General features: G+C 35.4%; 1 protein-coding gene across 3 annotated transcripts in view; it reads right to left on the bottom strand.

Moving 5' to 3' along the window:
• The window catches only part of Ascc3 (activating signal cointegrator 1 complex subunit 3), a 294,273-nt gene that overhangs the window by 200,601 nt on the left and 70,689 nt on the right, over window positions 1-22,983 (bottom strand). For all 3 annotated transcript variants that reach the window (XM_005377814.2, XM_005377812.2, XM_005377813.2), the window contains 2 exons: window positions 16,659-16,859; window positions 16,063-16,203 (listed from right to left, as the gene is read on the bottom strand). In XM_005377814.2, the coding sequence (XP_005377871.1) occupies window positions 16,063-16,203; window positions 16,659-16,859 (342 nt within the window). The remainder of the gene's footprint in view (window positions 1-16,062; window positions 16,204-16,658; window positions 16,860-22,983) is intronic.

The raw sequence follows: 22,983 nt of genomic DNA on the forward strand, positions 1-22,983 counted from the left end.
GAATGATAAAGCCCAAATATAGTCATGAAAATCTACCATTATTTTATATGTCTTTAAGAAGGTGAAATAATACTATCAAACACATTTTAAAAATGTATCTTACAATTGATAAAATGGGATATATTTAATCGAAAATGTTAGGGAATCTAACATTTTAATTATGCTGAAGAGCAATATTCAAGAATACTCAATACATCTTCTGTGCTAAAAAAGCTAGCATGGAATTGTAACAAATCACATTCTAACACTAGAGGTGTAGACCATGCAAATGCATGCAAAATTTTAAGAAGTCCATCTTCCTTATTAAAATACATAATTACATACCTAATCAACCAATAAGCTTACAAATTATATGAATGTTTTAATTTTAAGATTAAATCTGAAATGTCACAAAGTTTAAACTCCATAAACATTAATATAATTGCAGTTGTTATACTAAACTGATATACTAATGTCAGTTCTGATAGATAGTAACATCCCCTGTAATAGAATCTGACAGTTTGCAGATTATACCCGTCACTCAAGACACGACAACAAATCAGTTAGTTCCACGGACTCCCTTTTCTACATTTTCTTATGTTTCTGCCTTTCCCATCAATTCACACGCATAAGTACACACTCATACACGTAAAGCACAAAGTTCTCTTAAGTATCTAGTTATATTTATGTCAAGATAACAGCTTTCAATTAGAAAATCAAAATAAAAAAAACTAGTGAGAAAACCTTTAAGTACAAAATTATATCACAGCACATTTTAACAAAGTACAGATCTATTATAGATAAAGCATAAAGATGTTATCTGAAGTATATATGGTATTTTTATATTAGAAAATAAAACCCTATGATGCCATCTTTAGCTAAAATCCCATAAAGTATAAGGCATAATTCAATAAGAAATTCTAAAAGTTTTGAAAGAGCAAAGCATGGAATGCTAGGAGCAGGAGAGGGAAAGTTTCCCTATTAAAAATTAAACATTTAACATATATATTTTCAAGTTGAACTCTATTTGAATCTGAAACAGCATTTACACTTCTGTTACAAACCTAGAAAGTAATTTTCCTTTTATTGCATGCACATAGGTGTTTACAGTTTTATATGGTTTTATATAAATTTTTTTGAGATAGGATTTTGTTACTTATATAAACTTGAGGGGTTTTGCTTCTTGCTAGCTTGTTCCTTGAGATACGGTCATGCTATGTTAGCCTGAACTGAAACTCCTAATCCTATAGCCTCAGCCTCCTAAGTAACTGAGATTACAGATATGCACCTCTAGACCCAGCAAAGATCATTTTGTTAAAGAAAAACACTTTTCCTAGCTGTGCATGTGATGCACGCTTGTGATCCCAATACTCTGGGAAGCTAAGGCAGTTCAAGCCCAATATGAGGAACTTAGTGAGACCCCATCTCAAAAAAAAAAAAAAAAAAAAAAAAAAAATGGCTAGGGATGTAGCTCAGTGAAAAGATCCTGGGTTCTATCCTCAGATTACAACAACAAGAACAAAACAACAGCAGCAACAACAACAGCAACAGCAGCACCAGTAACAGCAAAACACTTTGCCTGAATTACAGAATACACATTTTGAAATCCAGCTTCACTAGGATGAAATTATAAAATACACTCTTAGTAACCTGAATTAAACACAAATGAGGAAAATAAAAAACTGTCTACATTTCTCTGCATACAACCCTTAAAGACTTTGCTTTAATCTTTTTAACAGCTACAGTTAACCAGGATTTCACTCTGTTAAAGGCCTGTAGCACAGGCACCTGCTACAACTTATAATAATGCCTCCTTACATTCATAAAAACAGGTTGTTATTATTTAACTGCCCTGTGGTGGTAACTTGTCTCGTGGTGAGTTCTAACTTGTACAACTGGGCCATGGCTTATAGAAAACAGATTTCCCTGAATTACACTAAAGCAGTGTTTTTTAATATGTACATGTACGAATTTCCTATGATGAATGTGGTCATTATACATATCTAAAATGTATCAATAAACTTCAGTAATTTAAAAAAAAGAAACTCAAAAGAATTAATTTCTTAGTAAAATGAAGTACTTTAAAGGGTCATATTATAACGCCAAACAACTCCACATGAAATGTGATGAACTAAATACATGTATTCTGTGGCTATTCATAGAAATGATAAAGTACTACCATTGCATCTCTTCAAACTAAGTTCAAACATTCAATAGTAGGAGTCCATTTTTATTCAAGAACAGATGATCAAAAGTTAATTTGGAGTCTACCTTGGGGAAGGAGAAGCAGAAGAAGGGAGGAATCTAAAATATTATCAAGAAATTATGGCAGGATAAAAGCTGCTGAAATTGACTGCAATTGAGGAAATAGACGTTTTTGTAGTTCCTTATTGGCCAATCATTTTTATGATGTGAACCATTCATATCTTACTTAAAAAAAGAATAAAACCAGGTCATGTGTATGACTTCATCTCAATTTATCATTATTTAAGGAGAGCTTCCTAATAGTCATTTGTTTCTGATTCATTCAGTCTTCTCAGGAATACATCTATGGAAAGAAATAAAAAGATAACTAGAACTTGCACATATACTTTAAAGAGAAAGCAGAAGAGAAACATAGCTCAAACTCTCTGCTGTACAATGGACCCGTGACTTACAAACTAAATTCATTCCCGAGGGCTGGTTGTAACTCAAGCTGTCAGCTGAAGGCTCAAGCTACTCTACACAACCTTCACAGTCTCTCTCCTGCACACAGGTAGTGTCTCAGGGTCCTTAGACATTGGCTGAGGATTTCTCGATTAACCCCATATAGGAAAGGATGCTGTAATGTTCCTTCCAGAACTCTTTAAGGGTTAAATCTGTATCTGAGACCACCTGGAAGCACAAACAGTTGGCATTTGGGTCATAAGTCAAGACTTTGGTCATAAGTTAAAAGCAAAATTCTGGTCAAAAGCCAAGTTGTTTGTCTGTCAGGCCAGTTGTAACTTGAGGGTCCACTGTATAATGTTATAAAACACAATCTATGAGAAGAGGCCCAATTACTCAGGTCTGGACAATTACTCAGGTAACCCCACTGCTAAGCCTCAGTGACAAAATTGAGTCCTAGATATTATTTCTCTTAGGATAGTGTTGAAAAAGGCTAGATCTTAATGGCTCCTCCTGGATCTAAACTAAATTAAATGGCCTGACAACTATTTCTGCATGAAGAACAAAGTCATATCTCATCCAAAGTGAAACAAATTCAAGCTCAACATCTTAAAATTAGGACTCAGAGATTTTTATAATGACCCTGTCCTATGACCACCCCTCACCATCTAACTTGCCTCTCACGCACATGGCCTTCTATCAGAGCAGGCCAACTCCTCACTTCCCCACCTCCCCTGAGGCAAATCTGAGATCTCCTGGGTTAATTTCCTCAAAAGCAAGAAACAGGAGTGTGCAGTCCTATACCAAAAACACTCCTATAAACAGTGAACACTCCTAAATCTAGTATTGTAATAGTCATATCTTACCCATCAATATAATCTGATTGTGAATGTTCAATAAAAATGAACTAAACAGATTCGTTATGCATTTATCAAATATTTATTATTCATTTACTATTACAAGTGATATAGTATCCCTCAAATAACAGAAGATAATAGTATCTACATATCACCAAATCATAATACAAATGAAATGTTAATGCACATAAAGTATTTAGAATACTGGGCATGTAGTATAGTTGTGCTATGTAACACTATCACCACTATAATCATCTTGCTCTTCTTTTTCTCCTCTTCCTTCTTTTCTTTCTTTGGTTTTTCTGGTACAGGGAATTGAACTCACAACCTTGTGCTTGCCAGGCAGGTGCTGTGCCGCTGAACTAAATCCCCAGGCCCTCTTCCTTCTGTTCTTAACATGACAAGCACAATGCTAAGCACTAGGGGAGGAGTAGTAAGGTATGATTAAGGCAGAAGTCCCTGATCTCATACAGCTTATACTAGGGTAAGGTGGAGTGGCAAAAGGCCTTATTCAAAAACAACTATGAAATATAACATTTTATTTGTGATAAGCTTTTGAGGCCAAAGTATGCATTATTATATTTCAACCTAATGAGAGAAGTGAAAACAAGTCTTCAGAGCAGGGTGTAGTGAGGCATGCCTATAATCCCAGCACTCTGAAGGCTGAAGCAGGAGAGTCACCATGAACTTAAGGCCAACCCATGCTATATAGTGACTTCAAGGCCAACTTGAATTATATGGCAAGACCTCTCTCAAACACACACACACACACACACACACACACACACACACACAAAGTCTAACAAGCAGAAACATGACACATAAAGAACATGTGGTAAAAAAAATACCAGATTTAAAACAGGCAGAATATGTGGCCATAACAAAGAGAATGAAAGGACTGGAGTGAGGTGGAAATGAGAGGTGAAGGGTCAGATCACCCATAGAGTTTCAGCCACTCTGACAAGAAAGACTGCAGGAGTGAGAAGGTGGAGGAGTGAAACTGACCAGATGACACTGCTTCTGGCGACCTGGAGGGAAAGGCTTGGAGGAGCAGACTGGATGGTGCTCCACACACAAGATCACAGGACTAATCCTGGTGAGACCTGACAGAGGCCCAGAGCAGGAAGTTATGCTAATGAAGATGGTGATGACAAGGAAGTCCTTGATTCTGGTAAGTATTTAGAAGATAAAATCAATTAGGACTGGTGTTGGATTGACTATATTTTACTTTTCACTTTTTCCAAGAAATAATAATCTATTCTGTCAGAAACCTCCCATGTGGCAGATATTTTGCGCTCTACTAACCTATTTGCACAGGATGAAATAATCACAAATGAAACATGTAATACACGTTTGGGGGTATGCATTTCTAGCCAATCAGGCCCACTCTTCAATATTTCCAACAGAACAATTTGGAAACCCTATAAACATTCAAGCAAGAACTAAATAAATATATAAATCACACATTATGCTGAGAGTTGAAACAATCTGAAATACTTTTAAAGCAATTATAAAAATCTTTCAAAGGAGCAGCTTCAAACACACTTGAAACAAGTAAGAAAAATGAAATGTCTACGCAAATAAATAGAAGATACAAAGAAAACTAAACAAAGTTTACAACTGAAAACAATAACAACAACTCCCAGTAAAAAGTCACCTGGAGGGCTCACCAGCACATGTAGGTAATAGGAAAAACAGCAGACTAAAGGGGTAACAGAAAATATCCAACCTTAGTGACAGTGAATACAATCACATTAAAAAACAGATTTCAGAATCCTGGGGGACAGCAACAAAGGAGCTAATATTCTTGCCAAAGGAGTCCAACAAGGGGAGGAGGGAACTGCGCTGAGTAGAAAATATAAAAGCTCAAAATTTCCTAAAAATGACAAAAGATATAAACCTGGAAATTCAAGAAGCTGAGCAAAAAAAACAAACAGGGAACTCAGAAGAAACCTGCAACCAGGCAAGTCATAATCAGACTTCTCAAAATTAAAGTCAGAGAAAGAATATTGAAAGCAGCCTTTGAGGAAGAATAATGAAGGAACAAGAATTTCAATGGGGTGAAGTCTTCAGAAATCACAAAGGCCAGCAAAAAGTGGCAGTGTATTTCTCAAGGCCTGGAAAAAAAAAGGACTGAAAACCCACAAGTCTGTCCAAAAAAAAACACCTTCAGGAATGTAGGTAAAATAAAGAATAATGTGATATTATACAGAAAGGTAATAAGTTAGTAATACAATGCACAAATAGTAAATTAGTCATTTATGTACTAATACATATAATTCCAGATATCCAGATAAAACTACAGCCTAAGCATATGTAATGTCTAACTCCTGTTTCTACTTCCCCTTTATCCCAACCTTTCACTCCTAAGAATATACATACACTCAGAAGAAACAATGGACAGAATATGTACGTATATTGTACATATGTATGCATGAATGAAAAATCCCCTTAAGAAAAAGAGTGAATGAGGACAGTGTGGCACCAACACTGAGTATGACCTAAGTTTATCCACAGGCACAATGTGCACAGCAACCAAGTTGCTGGAGCTCTTCTAGCTGCACAATATGAAAGACACTTAAGTTTCCCTTTGCTGTAACTTGGGCCTTTGACACCTGAGTAATCTCTCTCTATTCCCAACCAAAATAGAAACAAAAGCCCTGAAATAATCCATCTTAATAAAGCTGCATATGCAAAGCTCTCACAAACAAAGAATAAACACACAAATATAAAAGAAAAAGGAGAACCATTTCAGAACTCAGAGGAAATGTCCTGCTTTGACAAAGAGCTACTCCAGGACAGGAGAAATCTTTATTCTAAAATATTTGACCAGTGTTTCACTGAAGTTCAAAGGAACACAGCTCAATGGAACCAAGGAAAATCACAGTGAATACTCTAAAACAGTAACTATTCACAAAAGGTACATCTAGAAGAAAAAAATTAAAATTAATGGTGGATGTACAATAATGGAAAATACGGCTGGAAAATTAGAAACATGTTTCAATCAATGACAAACTTACTGAACTTTTTAAAGCTATATAAAATTGCTTTTTAGTTTACTATCAAAAGGATGATTTGCTGTCTATACTGTTTCTGAAAATAAATCCCAGAATTATAAGATGCTATCTTGTAAAAGGAAATTTTACATTCAAACCTCAATAAAACCATAATTGCTGCTAAACCTGACATTTCCTGGTGAATCACAAAATTAACCACATCTCATATTATACTTAATTTATACAAGATTGTTAACAAGCTAGGTAGTTGGACTTAATTGAATAAGCAATAAAAAAAAAACCAATGAGTTTTATAAGCAAGGAAATAATATGGGCAGAGTAGCATAACAGAAAATTTGAAAATGAGATTAACAAAGCTTATCATATCTAAAATTAAAAAAATAAACTCATACTGAAAAGGTAAGAAAAAAATGACTAGGAAAATTCAAAATTACATTTAATTTGATCAGCATTAGTTACTGGAAAATGTATTTTAAAAAATACAGGAAAAATAACTTTTAAGCTCTTAAAATTACAAAATTTAGTATGGAGAGCTGGTGGTACATGCCTCTAATTCCAGCATTCTGGAGGCTGAGGCAGGATGATCACTAAGTCTGACAACAGCCTGGGCTAGTGAAACTTGTCTCACCCTATACCACACACTCCTAAGAACATGAAACTTACACAAATGAAAAAGTAAAGAAAGGATAAAATTTTAAACTACAAAAATAAACGTGGTTTATGTATTTTTACCAATTTTTGCATGATTCTGGCTTTGCTATCTCTGAAGCCCAACCCCAAACGTCAGGACAACATCATGGCCTATAAATATGTGAGGACCGGTGAGAACGGATAGCTTCACTGGCACTAGGGATACACTGGAGGAAATAAAGAACAAGCACAGGAAAGGAGACTCAGTTTACAAACTGTCACTGAGGCCAATCACATAGTCCCTGACCTTCAGAGACAAGGCATAGCTACCAAAAGACAAATGAGGGAATAAACAGATGCTCAGCAACCTCTGAGAAACACATAAAAATGTAGACAGATTCCTATTGGGCTTTACCTTCTGCATCGTGAATGGAAGACAAACACAGCAGGGTTTATGTGAGGACTAAGCAGGGGACATATTTATGCATTCAGCATAGTGTCTGGCTCATAGATTTATTCAAGTGTTATTTTCTTGTCTTTACATAAACATGCTTTTATTAGCATTGGCAACATACTTGGATACAATACAAGAACAATCCAGATTTGATCTGATATAATGATCTAGATTTCAAGGACAAAACTGCATGCAAAAGCACACACTTTGTATACTAGGTATTATTTTAGGAATATAAATGAATGGTTCCACAGGACTCTGGCAAGAGGGAAATAAAGTATTCACAGAGTTTGAAATGGGTTTTGAAAAATAAGATTTGGACAAATGCCAAGAGATAGAAGAAGATATTGTGAAAAAGAAGAAATGCATGAGGCAACTTACTAAAAAGCAGTGTTTTATTTATTTATTTTAAAATTAAGTTTACTGGTACAACTTAGAAAAGCATAGTAATTACACTCACCATGGGGCATTTGCTCCTATACATGACATTTCTTAGTTCCTCTTTCTTTCCCATTCCCTCCCCTCTCTCCAACTCTTCCCCTCCTTATTCAAAAATTCAATTTTATCCTTTTTTTCTCCTTTCCACCCCTCTCCCCAAATTGTCCTTTCCCTTTGAACCAGTTCTTTCTATTTCACAATATTTAGGATACATTCAGACTCTTATTTACAATTTCAGTGTCTCACACTGGAGAGACAATGTGATATTTAAACATACAGGTCTGATTTATTTCACTGAAGAGTATGGCCTCAAGGCCCACCTATTCTGAGCTATGTCTCAAACCTGTCATTATTCATGGCCAATAATGTTATTGGTTGATTTGTTGATAACATTCACTCTTTCTGGAATGAGATGGAATCTCAGCACTGTTTCACTTGCATCTCTCGAATGACTACTGATGTTGAACAGTTTTTCATGTATTTATTTGCTGTATGTACTTCTGAGAAGTGTCCATTTCAGATGTCCATTCTTTGACTGGGTCTTCAAATCCCAGGGGAACTGATTTTTTTTTTTTTTTTAAATTCTTTAAACATTCTAGGTATTAGCCCTTTGTCTAAAGAACAACTGGCTAAGATTTTTTTTCCCCACTCTGTGGGTTGTCCTTTCACTATGCTGGTGCTTTCTTTTGCTGTGCTAATAAGAGATCCCAGTTGTTGATTCTTTGTAGTATTTCTTGCACAGTCAAGGGTTTGTTCATGAAGTCTTTGCCTATGTCTTCAAGAATTCTACTTATTCTCTCTTCCAGCAGATTTAGTTTTTCTTTTTTTAATATTTAGATCAGTGATCTATTTTGATTTTAGTTTAGGGCATGGTGATATACATGGGTCTAATTTTAGTTTTCAGCATGCTGAAAGCCAGTTTTTCCAGCACCATTTATGAAAAAGGCTTTCTTTCTTCAAGTAAATGGCCCCTTTATCAAAGATAACATTGCTGGGTGTGTCACTGATCCTCAGGTCTGTTTCTTTTTACTAGTACAGTAGTGTTTTTATCACAGAAGCTCTGTAGTATAATTTCAAGTCAGGGATTGAGATGCCCCCTGCTTTGCCTTTGTTGTCCAGAATTGTTTTTGGTATTGTAAGTCTCTTCTGGTTCCACATGAATTTTAGGAATGTTTTCTGTAGTTCTGTGAAGTATGCTAGTAGTATTATGATTGGGATTGTATAAAGTCCTATAACAATTTGGGGGGTATAGCAATTTTCACTGTGTTGGATTTTCCTACCCACAAACAAGGGATATCTTTCCATTTTCTGATATCCTCTTTGATCTCCTTCTTGGGAGTACTGTAGTTTTCAATGTAGAGATCTTTTACTTTCTTTTAGACTGATTCGTAAGTACTTAATTTTTTGATGCTATTGTGAAAGGTATGGTTTCCCTAATTCCTCTCTCAGTGAGTTTGTTATTTTTATACAGAAATGTTATTGATTTTTGAGTACTGACTTTGAATCCAGCTGGTTATAAAATCTAAAAGTCTTTTAATGCAATTTTTGGGGTCTTAATATTAAGTATCAAGTCATCTGCAAATAATAATGATTTAACTTCCTCCTTTCCTATGTTTATTCATTTTTTTTTTTCTTGTCTAATTGCTTTGGCTAATGTTTCCAGAACTATATTGCATAGAAATGGTGATAGTGGACATCTGTGTCTTATTCCTGATTTTAGAGAGAAAGCATTCAGTTTTTGACCATTTAGTATGATGTTGGCTAGATGGCTTTTACCAATCTATTCCAAGTTTCTATAGATTTTTTATCATGAATGTGTTTTGGACTTTGTCAAATGCCTTTTATGCTTCTACTGAGATGATCATGTGATTTTTGTCCTTTGTTCTGTTAATATGGTGTATTACGTTTATTGATTTGGGTATGTTGGACCATCCTTGGAACCCTAGGAAAAATCTTACTGGGTCACAGGGTACAATCTTGTTGATGATTTGCTGCATTCTGTTTGCCAGTATCTTGTTGAGGATTTTTGAATCTATGTTCATTAGGGAGATTGGGCTGTAGTTGTCTTGCTTTCTTGGGTCTTTCTCTGGTTTTGGTATCAGCGTAATACTTGCTTCCAGGAATTACTTTAGGAGTATTGTTTCACCTTTCAATTTCACTAAAGAGTGATTCGTTCTTGCTTTTCTAGAAGCTTGAGGTTCAGCATTAGGTTGTTTATTTGAGCTCATTCTGTTTTCCTGTTGTGAAAATTCACCACATTAACTTTCCTCTTAGGACTGCTTTCATTGTATCCCATAAATTCTGGTATGCTGTATCAGCATTACCATTTAATTGTAGATACTGTTTAATTTTTTCCTTAATTTCATCTGTGACCCATTGGTTATTCAGTAGGGTATTACTTAATTTCCATGTGTTCCTGCAGTATTTATTTTAGAATGTTATTTGAGCAATATTATCTTACAAAAAGCAAAAATGATAATGGCTGTAGTTTACACTAGGAAGTAGCCTGGAGAAAAATAGTGTAGGCTCTAAAGACAATCCAATATCATATATAAGGAGCTTACCTGTATAGTAGGGTTCTCAAGACATTTTACATCTGGGCTTCCTTGGTACTCTTTTTACAACCCAAGCATACAAAGCACACATTCCACCAGCTACCTGTGGTCACATCACAGCACAATGCACAGCCTCTCTGGGGTGGGGTCCTTTACTATGCACTTACGAGAGAATGAGAGTAACAGGAACCTTACCATACTATAATAGAAATTGATTTTAACCTTTAGAACCTCTTGGATTACCTCAAAAGATTTCAAACTTCAGACCACAGTCTAAAAGCTATTGCTGAGCCTTGTTGCGCAGGCGCCCCGCCCGGGAGGCCGTGCGGCTGGCGCCGGGAAAGGCAGACAGCAAGCACCCTGCAAGTGGCGTGGAGATGCGCACCGGCCCTCGGGCCGGCTGACGCCGCACAGTCGAGAACCGCCAGGCCTCAAAGAAGCACGGACACAGTGGGCCCGCCCGGAGACGTGCGTGAACCATCCCGACATGGAGAAACCTCTGGGAAAACATGCCACAAGGCGGGTTGCTCTTGGCCCTGCCCTTGAGAGCCAGGAAGGTCCGGAGTCAGCAGTCAGCGGAGGAGCAGCTGATGAACAAGGACTCCGAGAACAGGAGAGTAAGGACGCCCGATGACTCAGAGGTCGAGCTGACTGGGGACGCGGGAGCCACTCGGGAGCTGGAAACCAGGAGGACCTTGCGCAATACCGGCGAGACCCCCTGGAGGTCATTCTTCCCCTAACTGTACAGGCTGCGGTGGAGGAGCACGAGGAGCTCTGGAGAGGTCTGCACCAACACTTCATGGATTACGCGGGTGCCCAATATTCAGATTCTGAAGAAGAGCCTTCATGGAGAAGGAGGAGCCCCGCGAAATCATGCCTATGGAGGAAAAAGTGGACGGCCCATGGCTGGACACTGGTGCTGGTCTCTCGGTCCTTCTTTTCAGCCCTGGCCTTCCTTCCAGCCATCACACCTCAGTGAGGGGAGTCACTGATGAGGAAACCCGCTATTTTTTGTAACCCTTGGGCTGTAACTACTTGTTTGCTCTTTCTTGCATATCTTTGTTTTCCTGAGAAACCACTTTGAGGACGCCAACATGTACTGCAGCAGCCATTGATGATTTCCTATCAATCTGTCCATAACTCTGTAATGTCTGTATTGTTCCTATGCTATTTCATAAATAGATGTATGTTTGTTACTGTTTGCAACAACCATTGAGAATAGTCAATGATTATTTGATTGATCATGCATTTATAGCTTTATTTGTTTTCCCTAGAGACCACTTTGGAGAAACCAGGGTATAGTACAACAACCTCTGATAATTTCCTGCCATTTCTGTCTGTAACTCACTATTATTTGTCTATTTGCTTTCCTGAGAAATCATCTTGAAGATACCAATAGGTAAAATAACAACCACTGACAATGTCCTATCACTTTGTCTGTAATTCGGTGTATCCCCCTACTGCTTTGTGGTCCTTCTTTTACTCTTTAAAATAAATTTAAAAAAAAAAAAAAAGCTATTGCTGTATAGCCATGGGAATGACCAAACCAATGAACAGTTATAAATAAAACATGAGCTGGAAAGAGACTAAAGCAGAAAGATATAGCAGACTTACAGCAGCAGTGAGACAGGAATGTCCAGCCAAACTTACTACTTACAGAAAAACTTTTAAGATTATACTTAGAAGCAAAAAAATGGGAATAAAATATCTTTAGCATTTATTTATCATTCCTAGAACTTTTTATACGAACCAGGATGCCAAATTCATTTCTTTACATGAGATATATTTTTCCTTTATTCTCAGACACTCTCAGTTAATCCAATTTTAGGAAATATTGTTTTGAATAAAGGTAATTTGTTAAATGTCATTTAATATGTATGCCTTTAAAAGAAATTATAAAAGTCAAAATCACACTGAAATAATCAATTTCCAGGCATGGTGGTGCATTCCTGTAATCCTAGCAGTTGGGAAGCTGAGGCAGGAAGATTGCCTAAGTTTGAGACTACACTGGGTTATATAACGTTTAGGCCAACCTAAAAAAACAATGAAATCCTGTCTTAGACAGACAAAAATCATCTATTAACCTGATATGTGGTTTTAAGACACTGATCTCTGTATAACATACTGATCTCTGTATAACACTGATCTCTGATCTCTGATCTCTGTATAACACTGATTTCTGTATAACATACTTAGCTGGTCTTAAAAGCTAGCCTACAAACCAGTAATAGATTACTTCTATGAAAACATAAAACATTTCAATACTAACATGTCCATGAATTTAGAAGCTGTGCATAATACTATAATATGGAATACAAATCTATAAAACTCCTTTGTCTTTATTTATTTATTTTGAGACAGGGTCTCGCTATGCAGTTCAGGGTGGCCTTGAGCTCACTTTGTAGCCCAGGCTGGTCTCGAACTTGTGAGGATCCTCCCGACTCAGCCTCCCAAGTGCTGGGATTACAGGCATGCAGCACCACGCCTTTGTCTTTATTATACATACTGAAATTTTTAAACATTATTCAGCTTATTAAGTCTATAGATTATATGCAAAGAACCAAACATTCTTAGTAACAAAAATATATATAACTCTTACCCTTGCTTATCAAGTGATAACTCTCTAGATTCATTAACAAAATCAAATTTAGAATGTTTTAAGAAAGCTAAAATTATTAGATTATTATGATTATTAGGAATTTGTTTATATGCCAGACTAAATAAAAATTCTTGCGATTCAAAGATAATTTAAGATTTAGTAAGTTTTTTAAAAAAAATATTTAATAATTTAATAATTTAAATTATTGAAATGTCTGTAGGGAGAGGCATTTTCATAATAAATGTAAACATAACTACTGACTTTTAAAAAAAATTTTGGAATAAGGATAAAAATTTGATGGAAAAATACATGAGCCTGACTTTTATAAGAGCAGTAACATTTTTTTCTTGGTGGGGGGGTACCAGGAATTGAATTCAGGGCCTTGCACTTGCCAGGCAGGCACTGTGCCTTTGAGTTATATCCCTAGCCCAAGAGCAGTTACATTTAAAAAACTATACTCCCTGCCTTTAATGCTAATAAAGGAGAATGATTTTTAAATGTTTATAAATTCAACAATATATTAGGAAATAAACTTTTTAGTAAGGTGAAGGAGCAAAGTGGTCCTATGAATCTCTTCAGATTTAATATTGAGTACAATTTTTGAAAATTTATGACACAAGATTAATTGTACAAAAGAATCAGAGAAGAGTTTGATATCAAAACTACAAATGGGACCTGTAGTCCTAGCTACTTGAGTGGTTGGGGAAGAAGGAAGGCTTCAGCCAAGGAACTGAAAACTGTTATTTGGGAGATGCTGTTGAATTATCCTTTATGTTTTTTCAGTTTTTTTTTTTTGAATATTTTACTAATAAAATTTTGACTTTTTAAAAAAATCCATTATTATTTGAGTAAAAATGTCATCTTAAAAGAAGGCATATCGTAGGATGGCATTTATGTGAAGTTTTAGTGCATGAGAAACTAAGTTATGGTGATAGAAATCAAAACAATTCTTGCCTCTCAAGGGGTTAGGGACTAAAGACCACAAAAAATTGACAAGAGAGAGCCTTCCAAGCTCACAGAAATCCTTCATAACTTCATTGTGGGGATTATATGTATGTAAATGTATCTTCCAATGCTCACCTAACTACATCCTTAAAACTATATCGTTTAGCCAGAAGTATTAAAAATTTCATTGTTTAAATAATTTTGCCACAGTTATGTAATACAGACTAAAACTTAAGATGATCAAATTATAAAACTAATATTAATTCATTTACTTCTATCATCCAAAATATTATTTTACTAAGAAAAAGTGTTTTAAAAATACAATCATAAAAAAACTTCATTGATAACATAACAGCATCAGAATATAGCAAATTAAAAATCCTAAATTAATATTCATGGAAACACACTGCATAACTTAAAATTAATTTCAAAACTAAAATCTCTGAACAAAACAAGGGCAAATTTCTAACATTCCATTACCTCAACTTAAAACTACAAACTCAAATTCAAATCATAACTGCTTTAGGGTTGATCATTTTCAACAGTTAAAAATCCATCTTATGCTCACAAAATAAGTCTAAGATTTATATTTTGGTACACTAAAAATGGAAGAATAAAAAGGTCAGTATATCTTAAACATAAAACTTTAATAGCTCTACTGAAACATAATTTTCCTCTGTAACCTCATTTATCAATTACATTTTTTAAAAAAATGCCAGTGACAGACATTAAACATTAATATACTCTAGAACCCTAAATCATCAAACAAAATCTAGATCACTGAGAGTTACTTTTAGCTAACCTTCTATTGGATACAAATCTGATCCTCACTAAAAATCTTTGTCCCCTAGTAGTGTCAATTCCATAACAGACGACGTTTAATATATTTACTATCACAGGGACAAGCAACTGCCACCAGACAGTGGTAGGCAGGGAGGAGTCCCTCCTACCCTATGACCTGCCTTGAGGCTGGTTAAAGGGGAATGGGGAAACCTACAGAACAAAAGAGGAAAACAGTCTGGTAACTACTGACAGAAACCACCAGTAAGTACAGATCCCTCAGTCCCACCACAGGCTCTTCTTAGAGGCTTCCTACTGTGCCAGGAATTGACCTTTCAGGTACTGGATTATGTACTCAGACTGCTACTGGAAGTGTCCATTTACTGTACACACATGTTCAAAAGTATTTTTAAAAAAATAGTTAGGGAGGACCCAGAGACTGCACTGAGCTTCATCATCATCTCTTTTTTCTTTTGAAACAAGATCTCACGAAGTGGCTAAATTACCCAGAGTGAAATTGAATTTGTAATCCTCCTGCTTCAGCCTATAAGATTGCTGCAATTATAGGCATGTAACACCAGAACTTTTTTAGGTATACAGTTGTCCTATACCTAGATATCAGTAGAAAATCAGTCCTAAAGTATAGTAAAAAAATAGTATTGCTATTGGTGTGACAGAATTACATACTGCAATGTAGAATTTAGAAGTTTCTAGTTATATCATCCCAAAGCGAATGCTTTGACAATATAAAAGCAAATAATACATCAGGGAAGTACTCAGCATAGACTTTATTACCTCTTCATCTTGGGTACCTTTCCAAACTTTCAAAAGTACTCAGATGACAAATGCTGAGAAACCTAAACCTCTCATTATTTATTACCACATTGTAAAATGACTGCAAGTTTGATACTTCTTTATTAATTAACAGGTCTTTACCTTCCTATCTTTTGATCTCTTTAAATACAGTGATTTAGTTATATTCAATGATTTGAAAAAACCTTTTGTATTGCACAGATAACATGGGGCTATAAATGAAAAGTTCATTACACTACACTTGCATTATATATGATAGTGTCTGAAAATGTAGTTGTTTAATAATTTTTATAAGTACCTGACCAAAAAAAGAACAGTATTAAACAAAAAGCCTAGGTACATCACATACCTGAGTTCGTAAAATTTCATTTTTTGACAACTGCATATCACCAGTCAGTTCCTTCACAACAATGCCCAGTGGCTCCAGACGTTTGCTGAAGTAATTTGTCATTTCAGCTGCCAAGGCTTTCATGGGAGCAACATATACAATCTGTACCAAAGAAACACTAGCTTGATAAATGAGCAAAAGTTAAGAAGTCATTTGTTTCAACAAAGCCAAAACAAGTAACAATTTATTGTGAAATATGATTCTAGCTATTTCCTGTGAAAACATTTAATAGTGATATATGAAAAGTACTAACCTCTGCTGGATAAGTGTGCAGCTATTTAAAGGGCAATGGAATTTGTTTACAAAGCCTTATCACTTTGTAAATTGGTTCTGCTAAAAAGCTGAATGTATTTTCATAGCTTTTCACAAGAGTAATAGGATTTTCCAAACACAAATAGTGACTGCCTTTAATATCAATGAAGTAAACCAAGAAGCACTCTTTACAAAACTTCAAGTACAGTGAATATGATGGAGACTTCTAGATTTTACAGAACATACATAACCATAAGGTCATTTGAATGTCTTTTTAAAAAATGTGTGGTTTCTCCTTCTCTCACCTTAAATTCATTCTTTTTGATAACACCTTGTTGAAAATGCTGGCGAATTTCATGCAAGACTGTAAGCATCGCAATATTGGTCTTTCCAGCTCCCGTAGGGGCACAAATCAGCATGTTCTCATTGGTGTTGTAGGCAGTCTCGAACACTATTGACTGGATTCTATTCAGTCTTCTCATTCCTTTAAATGCCAACTGTCCTATCTTTAAAAAGAAAAGGCATCATTATACCATTATAGGTGACGATAATGTGAAGAACTGTTCCAAAACATTAAATAAAATATTAATTCTCTTTGGGTAAAAAAAAAAGACTACTTTGTTCAGTTTCTCACTGTGTCCTATATTAAACCAAAGTATATGTGCAGAGAACTGATATCTAGAATATACTATACAAAGACTCAAACAAATTAGATTCCCCCAAAATAAAACACCCAATCAAAAAATGGGCAAACGAAATGAATATATACTTTACAGAAGAGAAAAGACAAATAGTCAAGAAACACAGAAAAAAATTTCAACATCTCCAACCATGAAAGAAATGCAAATTAAAACAACATGAAGATTCCATCTTACTCCAGAAACACTAGCTAATATCCAGAAGTCAAATGATCACAACAGCTGGGGAGCTGCAAGGGAGGAAAAAGGAATCTTCCTTGATGGTGGGAATGTCACTAGTACATCCACTATGGAAATCACCATAGAGATTACTCAAAAAACTAAAACCAGAAATTCCATTTGACCATCAAAATCAGAAGACAGTAACTACTATGAAAACTTGTGTTTCAACGTAGTGGAAAATCTTGAAGAAATGAACAGATTCCTGGAATCATACAAAATACCAAACTAAACCAAGAAGAAATAATTTGGAACAATCCAATGACAAGCAATAAAATGGAGGCAGTAATAAAAGTTTTAAAAAACCCTAACAGAAAAGGAAAGCTAAGAAACTCCTGAATTCTATAGGACCTTTAAGGAGGTTACAACATCAGTACTCCTCCAACTCGTCAATGCAATTGAAAAAAAGCAGTGCTTATAGACCCATTTCTGGAATCAGTATCACTCTGATCTCAAAATAGATAAAAACCTAATTACAAAACAATACAGGGCAATCTCCTTAATGACCATTGATTCAAATATCCTCAAGATGATAAAAGCGAACAGAATGCAATAAATCATCAAAAGAATCACACAGCAAGACCAATTAGCTTTCATCCCTGAGTTACATGGATGGTTCAACATATGCAGGTCAATAAATAATACACCACATCAACAGAAACAAGGGGAAAGACTACAAAGTCATATCAATAGATGCAGAAAAATCTTTTGACAAAATCCAATATTCAAAACAACAGAAAAAAAAAAAAAGGCCAAGAATATAGCTCAGTGCAAATGTGCCCTCCTGGCAAGCATGAGGTCCCGAGTTCGATTCCCAGTACAAAAAAAAAAAAAAAATCCAATATTCACATTAAAAAAAAAACAGCCAGGTGTGGTGGCACACGCCTGGAATTCCAGCATGCACCCATAATCCCAGCACATGGAAGGCAGAGGCAGGAGGATCGCCATGAGGTGAAGGGCTTACCTGGGCTTCATAGTGAGTTCAAGGCCAGCCTGAACTACTTAGCAAGACCATGTCTCAAAAAACACAAATGAAAACCAACAAGCAAACAAAAAACCTGAAGGAAATAGGTATAGGAGAAACATCTCAATCTGATGAAAGCCATTTATGTCAAACAAACAGCCAAAATTATATTAAATGAAGAAAAACTGAAAGTTTTCCTTCTAAAATCAGGAACAAGACAAAGATGTTCACTATCACCACCTTTGTTCAATGGGATACATATAAGGAGAAATGTCAAATTATTATTTGTAGATGATAGGATCCTCTACATGGATGTCACAAAATAATCCATCAAAAGACTGCTGGAATTAACAGCCCAATTCAGCCATGTAGCAGGATATAAAATTCACATACAAAAAGCAACAGTGTTCCTATATGCTAATAGTGAACTCACTGAGAAAGGTAAGAAGAGAAAAAAAACTTTTCAAAATAGCATCAAAAAATTTAAATCTTTAGGAATTAATCTAACCAAGTAAGAAAAAAAGCTCTACAATGAAAACTACAGTACTATCAAAAAGGATATTGAAGAAGACTTCAGAAAATGGAAAGATACCCTCTGTTCTTGGATAGGCAGAACCAATAATGTCAAAATGACCATACTGCCAAAACCGATACATAGAGATTTCAATGCACTCTCAATCGAAATACCAATAGCATTCTCACAGAACTAGAGAAAACAATCCTCAACTTTGTATGGAATTGGAAGACAGCAAAAGCAGTCTGGGCAACAAGAGCAAAGCAGGAAGCATCACAATACATGATTTCAAGTTATACTGGAAAGCTACAGTGATTAAAAACAGCACAGTACTCACACACGCACACGTGCGCACATACATGCACACACACACATGCATGCACACGCGCACAAAACAAACAAACAGAACCACACGTGGATCAATGGAACCAAAGAGAGCATGCTGAAATAACCCAGACACATTCAGCTACGTGATCCTTGACAAATGGGCCAAAGACTTATGCTGTACCAAAGACAGACTTTTTTGCAAATGGTGCTGGGAAAAAACTGGCTATGCAAATGCAGAAGATCAAAGTTGGACCTATATCTCTCATCATGTACTAAACTAAAATCAAGATGGGCCAACGATCTAAGTAATAGCAGAAAGAGTTAACCTGCTGGAAGATAAAATAAATAAAATTCTTGAAGTCATAGGGTAGGACTTTTGAACAGAATTCTAATTGTACAAGAAATAACAGCATGTGTCAACAAATTAAAAAGTTTCTGAAAGCGAACAATCAATGATGTGAAGAGACAACTTACAGACATGAAAACATTTTTGCCAATTACTCCTCAAAGAACTAATGTCTAGTATATATAAATAATTCAAAAAATTAGATTCCACAAAATGTTAAGACCCGATCAAAAAAGCTGGGCAAGTGAAATGAACAGACACTTTTCAGAAGAGGTACAAGTTTCTTGTTTTTTTTTTGGTCTTTTTGAGACAGGGTCTCACTATGCAGTTCAGACTGGCCTTGAACTCACTCTGTAGCCCAGGCTGGCCTCGAACTTGCAACGATCCTCCTGCCTCCGCTTCCCGAGTGCTGGGATTACAGACGTGTGCCACTACATCCGGCCAGAAGAGGTATACATGGTCAATAAACATAAGAACACATGTTCAACACTGCTGGTCATTAAAGAAATGCAGGTTAAAAAAACCAAAGATTTCATCTTACACCAGAAAATAAGGCAGTCACTAATAAATCAAATAGTAACGAATGCTGGCATGGCTGCAGTGAAAAAGGAACCCTGTTACATTCCTGGCGGGAATGTAAATTGGTACAATCATTATGGAAATCAGTATAAGACTTAGCAAAACACTAAAAATAGGAACTTTTGACCCAGTTATTTTCCTTTTAGATATCTTGCCCAAAAAGCTAAAGATTATATTACAGTAATACAGGCATACCAATGTTTATAGTGGCACCATTCATAATAGCTAAATCTTAGATCATTTGCAAATAGAAAGTTGACAGTAAGACCAAAGGGAAGGTAAGAGAATAAACAAAAAAAGATGGGTGAAAAACATGTACCAGCTACCCACAATGAATGTAATCAGCACATGTCACATGAAACAAAGTTCAAATCTGACCATGTCACATACTAGGTTAAAAACCTTCAAGACACAGAATACACAATAGCCAAGACTCTTCAAAATGTAAGCCTGTTATCTCCCACCAACAATATCCACGTACACCAAAGTACTCCTTGAATGTTGTTTTTGTGCTTTCGCCCTACCTAGTAAACCTTTACCAACCCTGAAAACCTCTCCAATCCCATACACAATTATTACATTTATTTATTTATACTTCACCATATTTCAAAAGATTTAAGGAATTCCCATTTCTCTCAGCAGCCAGAGTTTCAAACATTCCTCTTTGCACATTAGCCTGAGGACCCTTAACCACAAATATTAAAATGATTTCTTTATACTATATGTATATCTGGTCCATTGGATTAAAACCAAGGATTCTGTTTTATTATCTCTTGTATTACACCAGCACCTAATAGATGTTCAGGAACATAATGATCTGCTAAATAAATTTTTATTGAATGATTTTATGCTGGCTACATGCAAAAACTTTAAATGAAGGGAAAAGTCTTAAAATACATGCACTGCATATGTAATATCCTTCCAAAAGAGTAAACTAAATTTAATCAAAATGTGTAGCAATTCAGTAAAGAAAATCTATATTTAACTTTCAATAAGAAGCTGGTTATTCTTGAAGGTTAAAAATAAAGTATCAAAAAATATGCTAGCCAACAATACTTGCTGCATAAACAGAAGTTTACCATATACTACTCAATCCAACGATCATTTACTGCTTACATCAGGGTTGGTGAATGTAAGGCATGTGTGCCAGAGCATGCTGCTTGTTACCACTGACAGCTCGAAAAGGTTCACCATCACTTGCTCACATAATGTACCAATGGACTAAAAACTGGGAAAATAAATATCTTTTTCTAACAAAAATATCTAATATCCTTGAAATAGAATAACGAGGTTTAAATGGGAAAAAGGCATTTAAAATTCCATTACATCATTTTAGTTTCTACAATAAAGGCATGAAGTATGTGCTGAGGTATTTTAGGGCAAAGGGAGTAATCGTAAGTCCACTTCAGGCAGAAGGAATGGAGGCAGTATTAGTAGACACCTCTAAACAGTGAAAAGTTAGCAGTTGTGAGATGATATGCAAAAGTCAGAAGGAGGAAATGTAAAAGGAAAAGCTGGCCAAGACCAGATTACAGAACCATGTATGGCATACTGATGTGTCCGTTCCTTCACTCATCCAAAAACTTATTAAATGAACATCTACTATAAGCCAAGGCCAACTTCAGCTTCTGGGGATGTAGCAGTGAGAAATTATTTCATGTCTCCTTTAGTGAGGGAAAAATAATATTATAATCCCACTTAAGATACTGTGGGGAAACTATTCAGAACTTTAGAAACAATATTAAGAGACAAAGAAGATGGAGATTATATTCAAGTGAGAGTTTATCAAAGGAAGAAAACAGATCAGAATTAAGGACAAAAATTACACAATCGTCTCAATACATTCAGAAAAAGTCCTTGAAAATCCCACATCCACTCATGATAAAAAAAAAGCCCTGAAGAAAATAGGTATAGAGTTTTTCTAAATTCTAGTAGTCGTTCTAAATTCTGTCTAAAATAACATATACTAGATGAATGCTTAGTACATTCTCCTAGGAATAAAGCATATAAACTTTTTGTGTAAGAATTCTGACTTCCATTTTCAGTTTTCAGAAGTCTGTTTCATTACTTCCCTTCATACAAGTACACTATGATAGGCAGATTTTGTACTGTAGTACTTAAGGTATAGAGATTGTAAGTAATTAGTCACAAGACTAAACTTCATCTAAATTGTAAGGTGTACCTTTATAGTTGAACATAACCACAGGTATAAATTAATAAGCCTTGTATAAATTTCATTCTTGAAAGCAGTGTGTCTTTCAGAAAATGTTTAAATCTATTTCCAGCCATAATGGGGTGAGACGGAAGAAAAGAGAGCTGGAGCCACAACAGCAACAGGAGGAGCATCAGCAAAGGGAGCAACTTCTGCACTCTCACCGAGCACTACACTAAGAAACGGATTGATCATACTGACCTTGTGGGAAGACAAGTAACAAAAAAGACTTCTGAAAACCCAAAATGGAGGTAAAAATTCTTACATAAAAAGTGCATATGCTCTGTTCTTAAAGGAATGTACTAAACATGTATCCAGAAATTGGAAGAAAACTTCAGATTTTTCCAATAAAATCAAGGCTTTGTTTGAAGAATAAATCATTTCCAATTCAATGTCACAGAGCTTCCTTATTTAAGGAATGTTTATTCCATAAGTATGCAACTGAAGTGAAAGATAAAGGTAACATATTCTGATTATTTTACTTCAAAAGTACATGGTTACTGAAGTGAATGGATCCTTCTAATATAACTATATAACAATAATTATGTAGATAAAAATTTTAAAGATACTTTTGAGAGGTCAACATGAAAGAAAAAGCAAGATCACAAGACATAAACCTAAGCATTGAATTTTCCTAATTACTATGTGATTTCTTAAATTATAGGAAGAATTACATAAATTATAACATTCAAGGTACCGAGTGCTGGGTACATGAATTCAGCACAATAACCAAGAATATGAAAGCACAAAGGAAAAAAAAAGCCCACATAC

The sequence above is a fragment of the Chinchilla lanigera genome, unplaced genomic scaffold, assembly GCF_000276665.1.
Source record: "Chinchilla lanigera isolate Chin_1 unplaced genomic scaffold, ChiLan1.0 scaffold00010, whole genome shotgun sequence".
Lineage (NCBI taxonomy): Eukaryota > Metazoa > Chordata > Mammalia > Rodentia > Chinchillidae > Chinchilla > Chinchilla lanigera.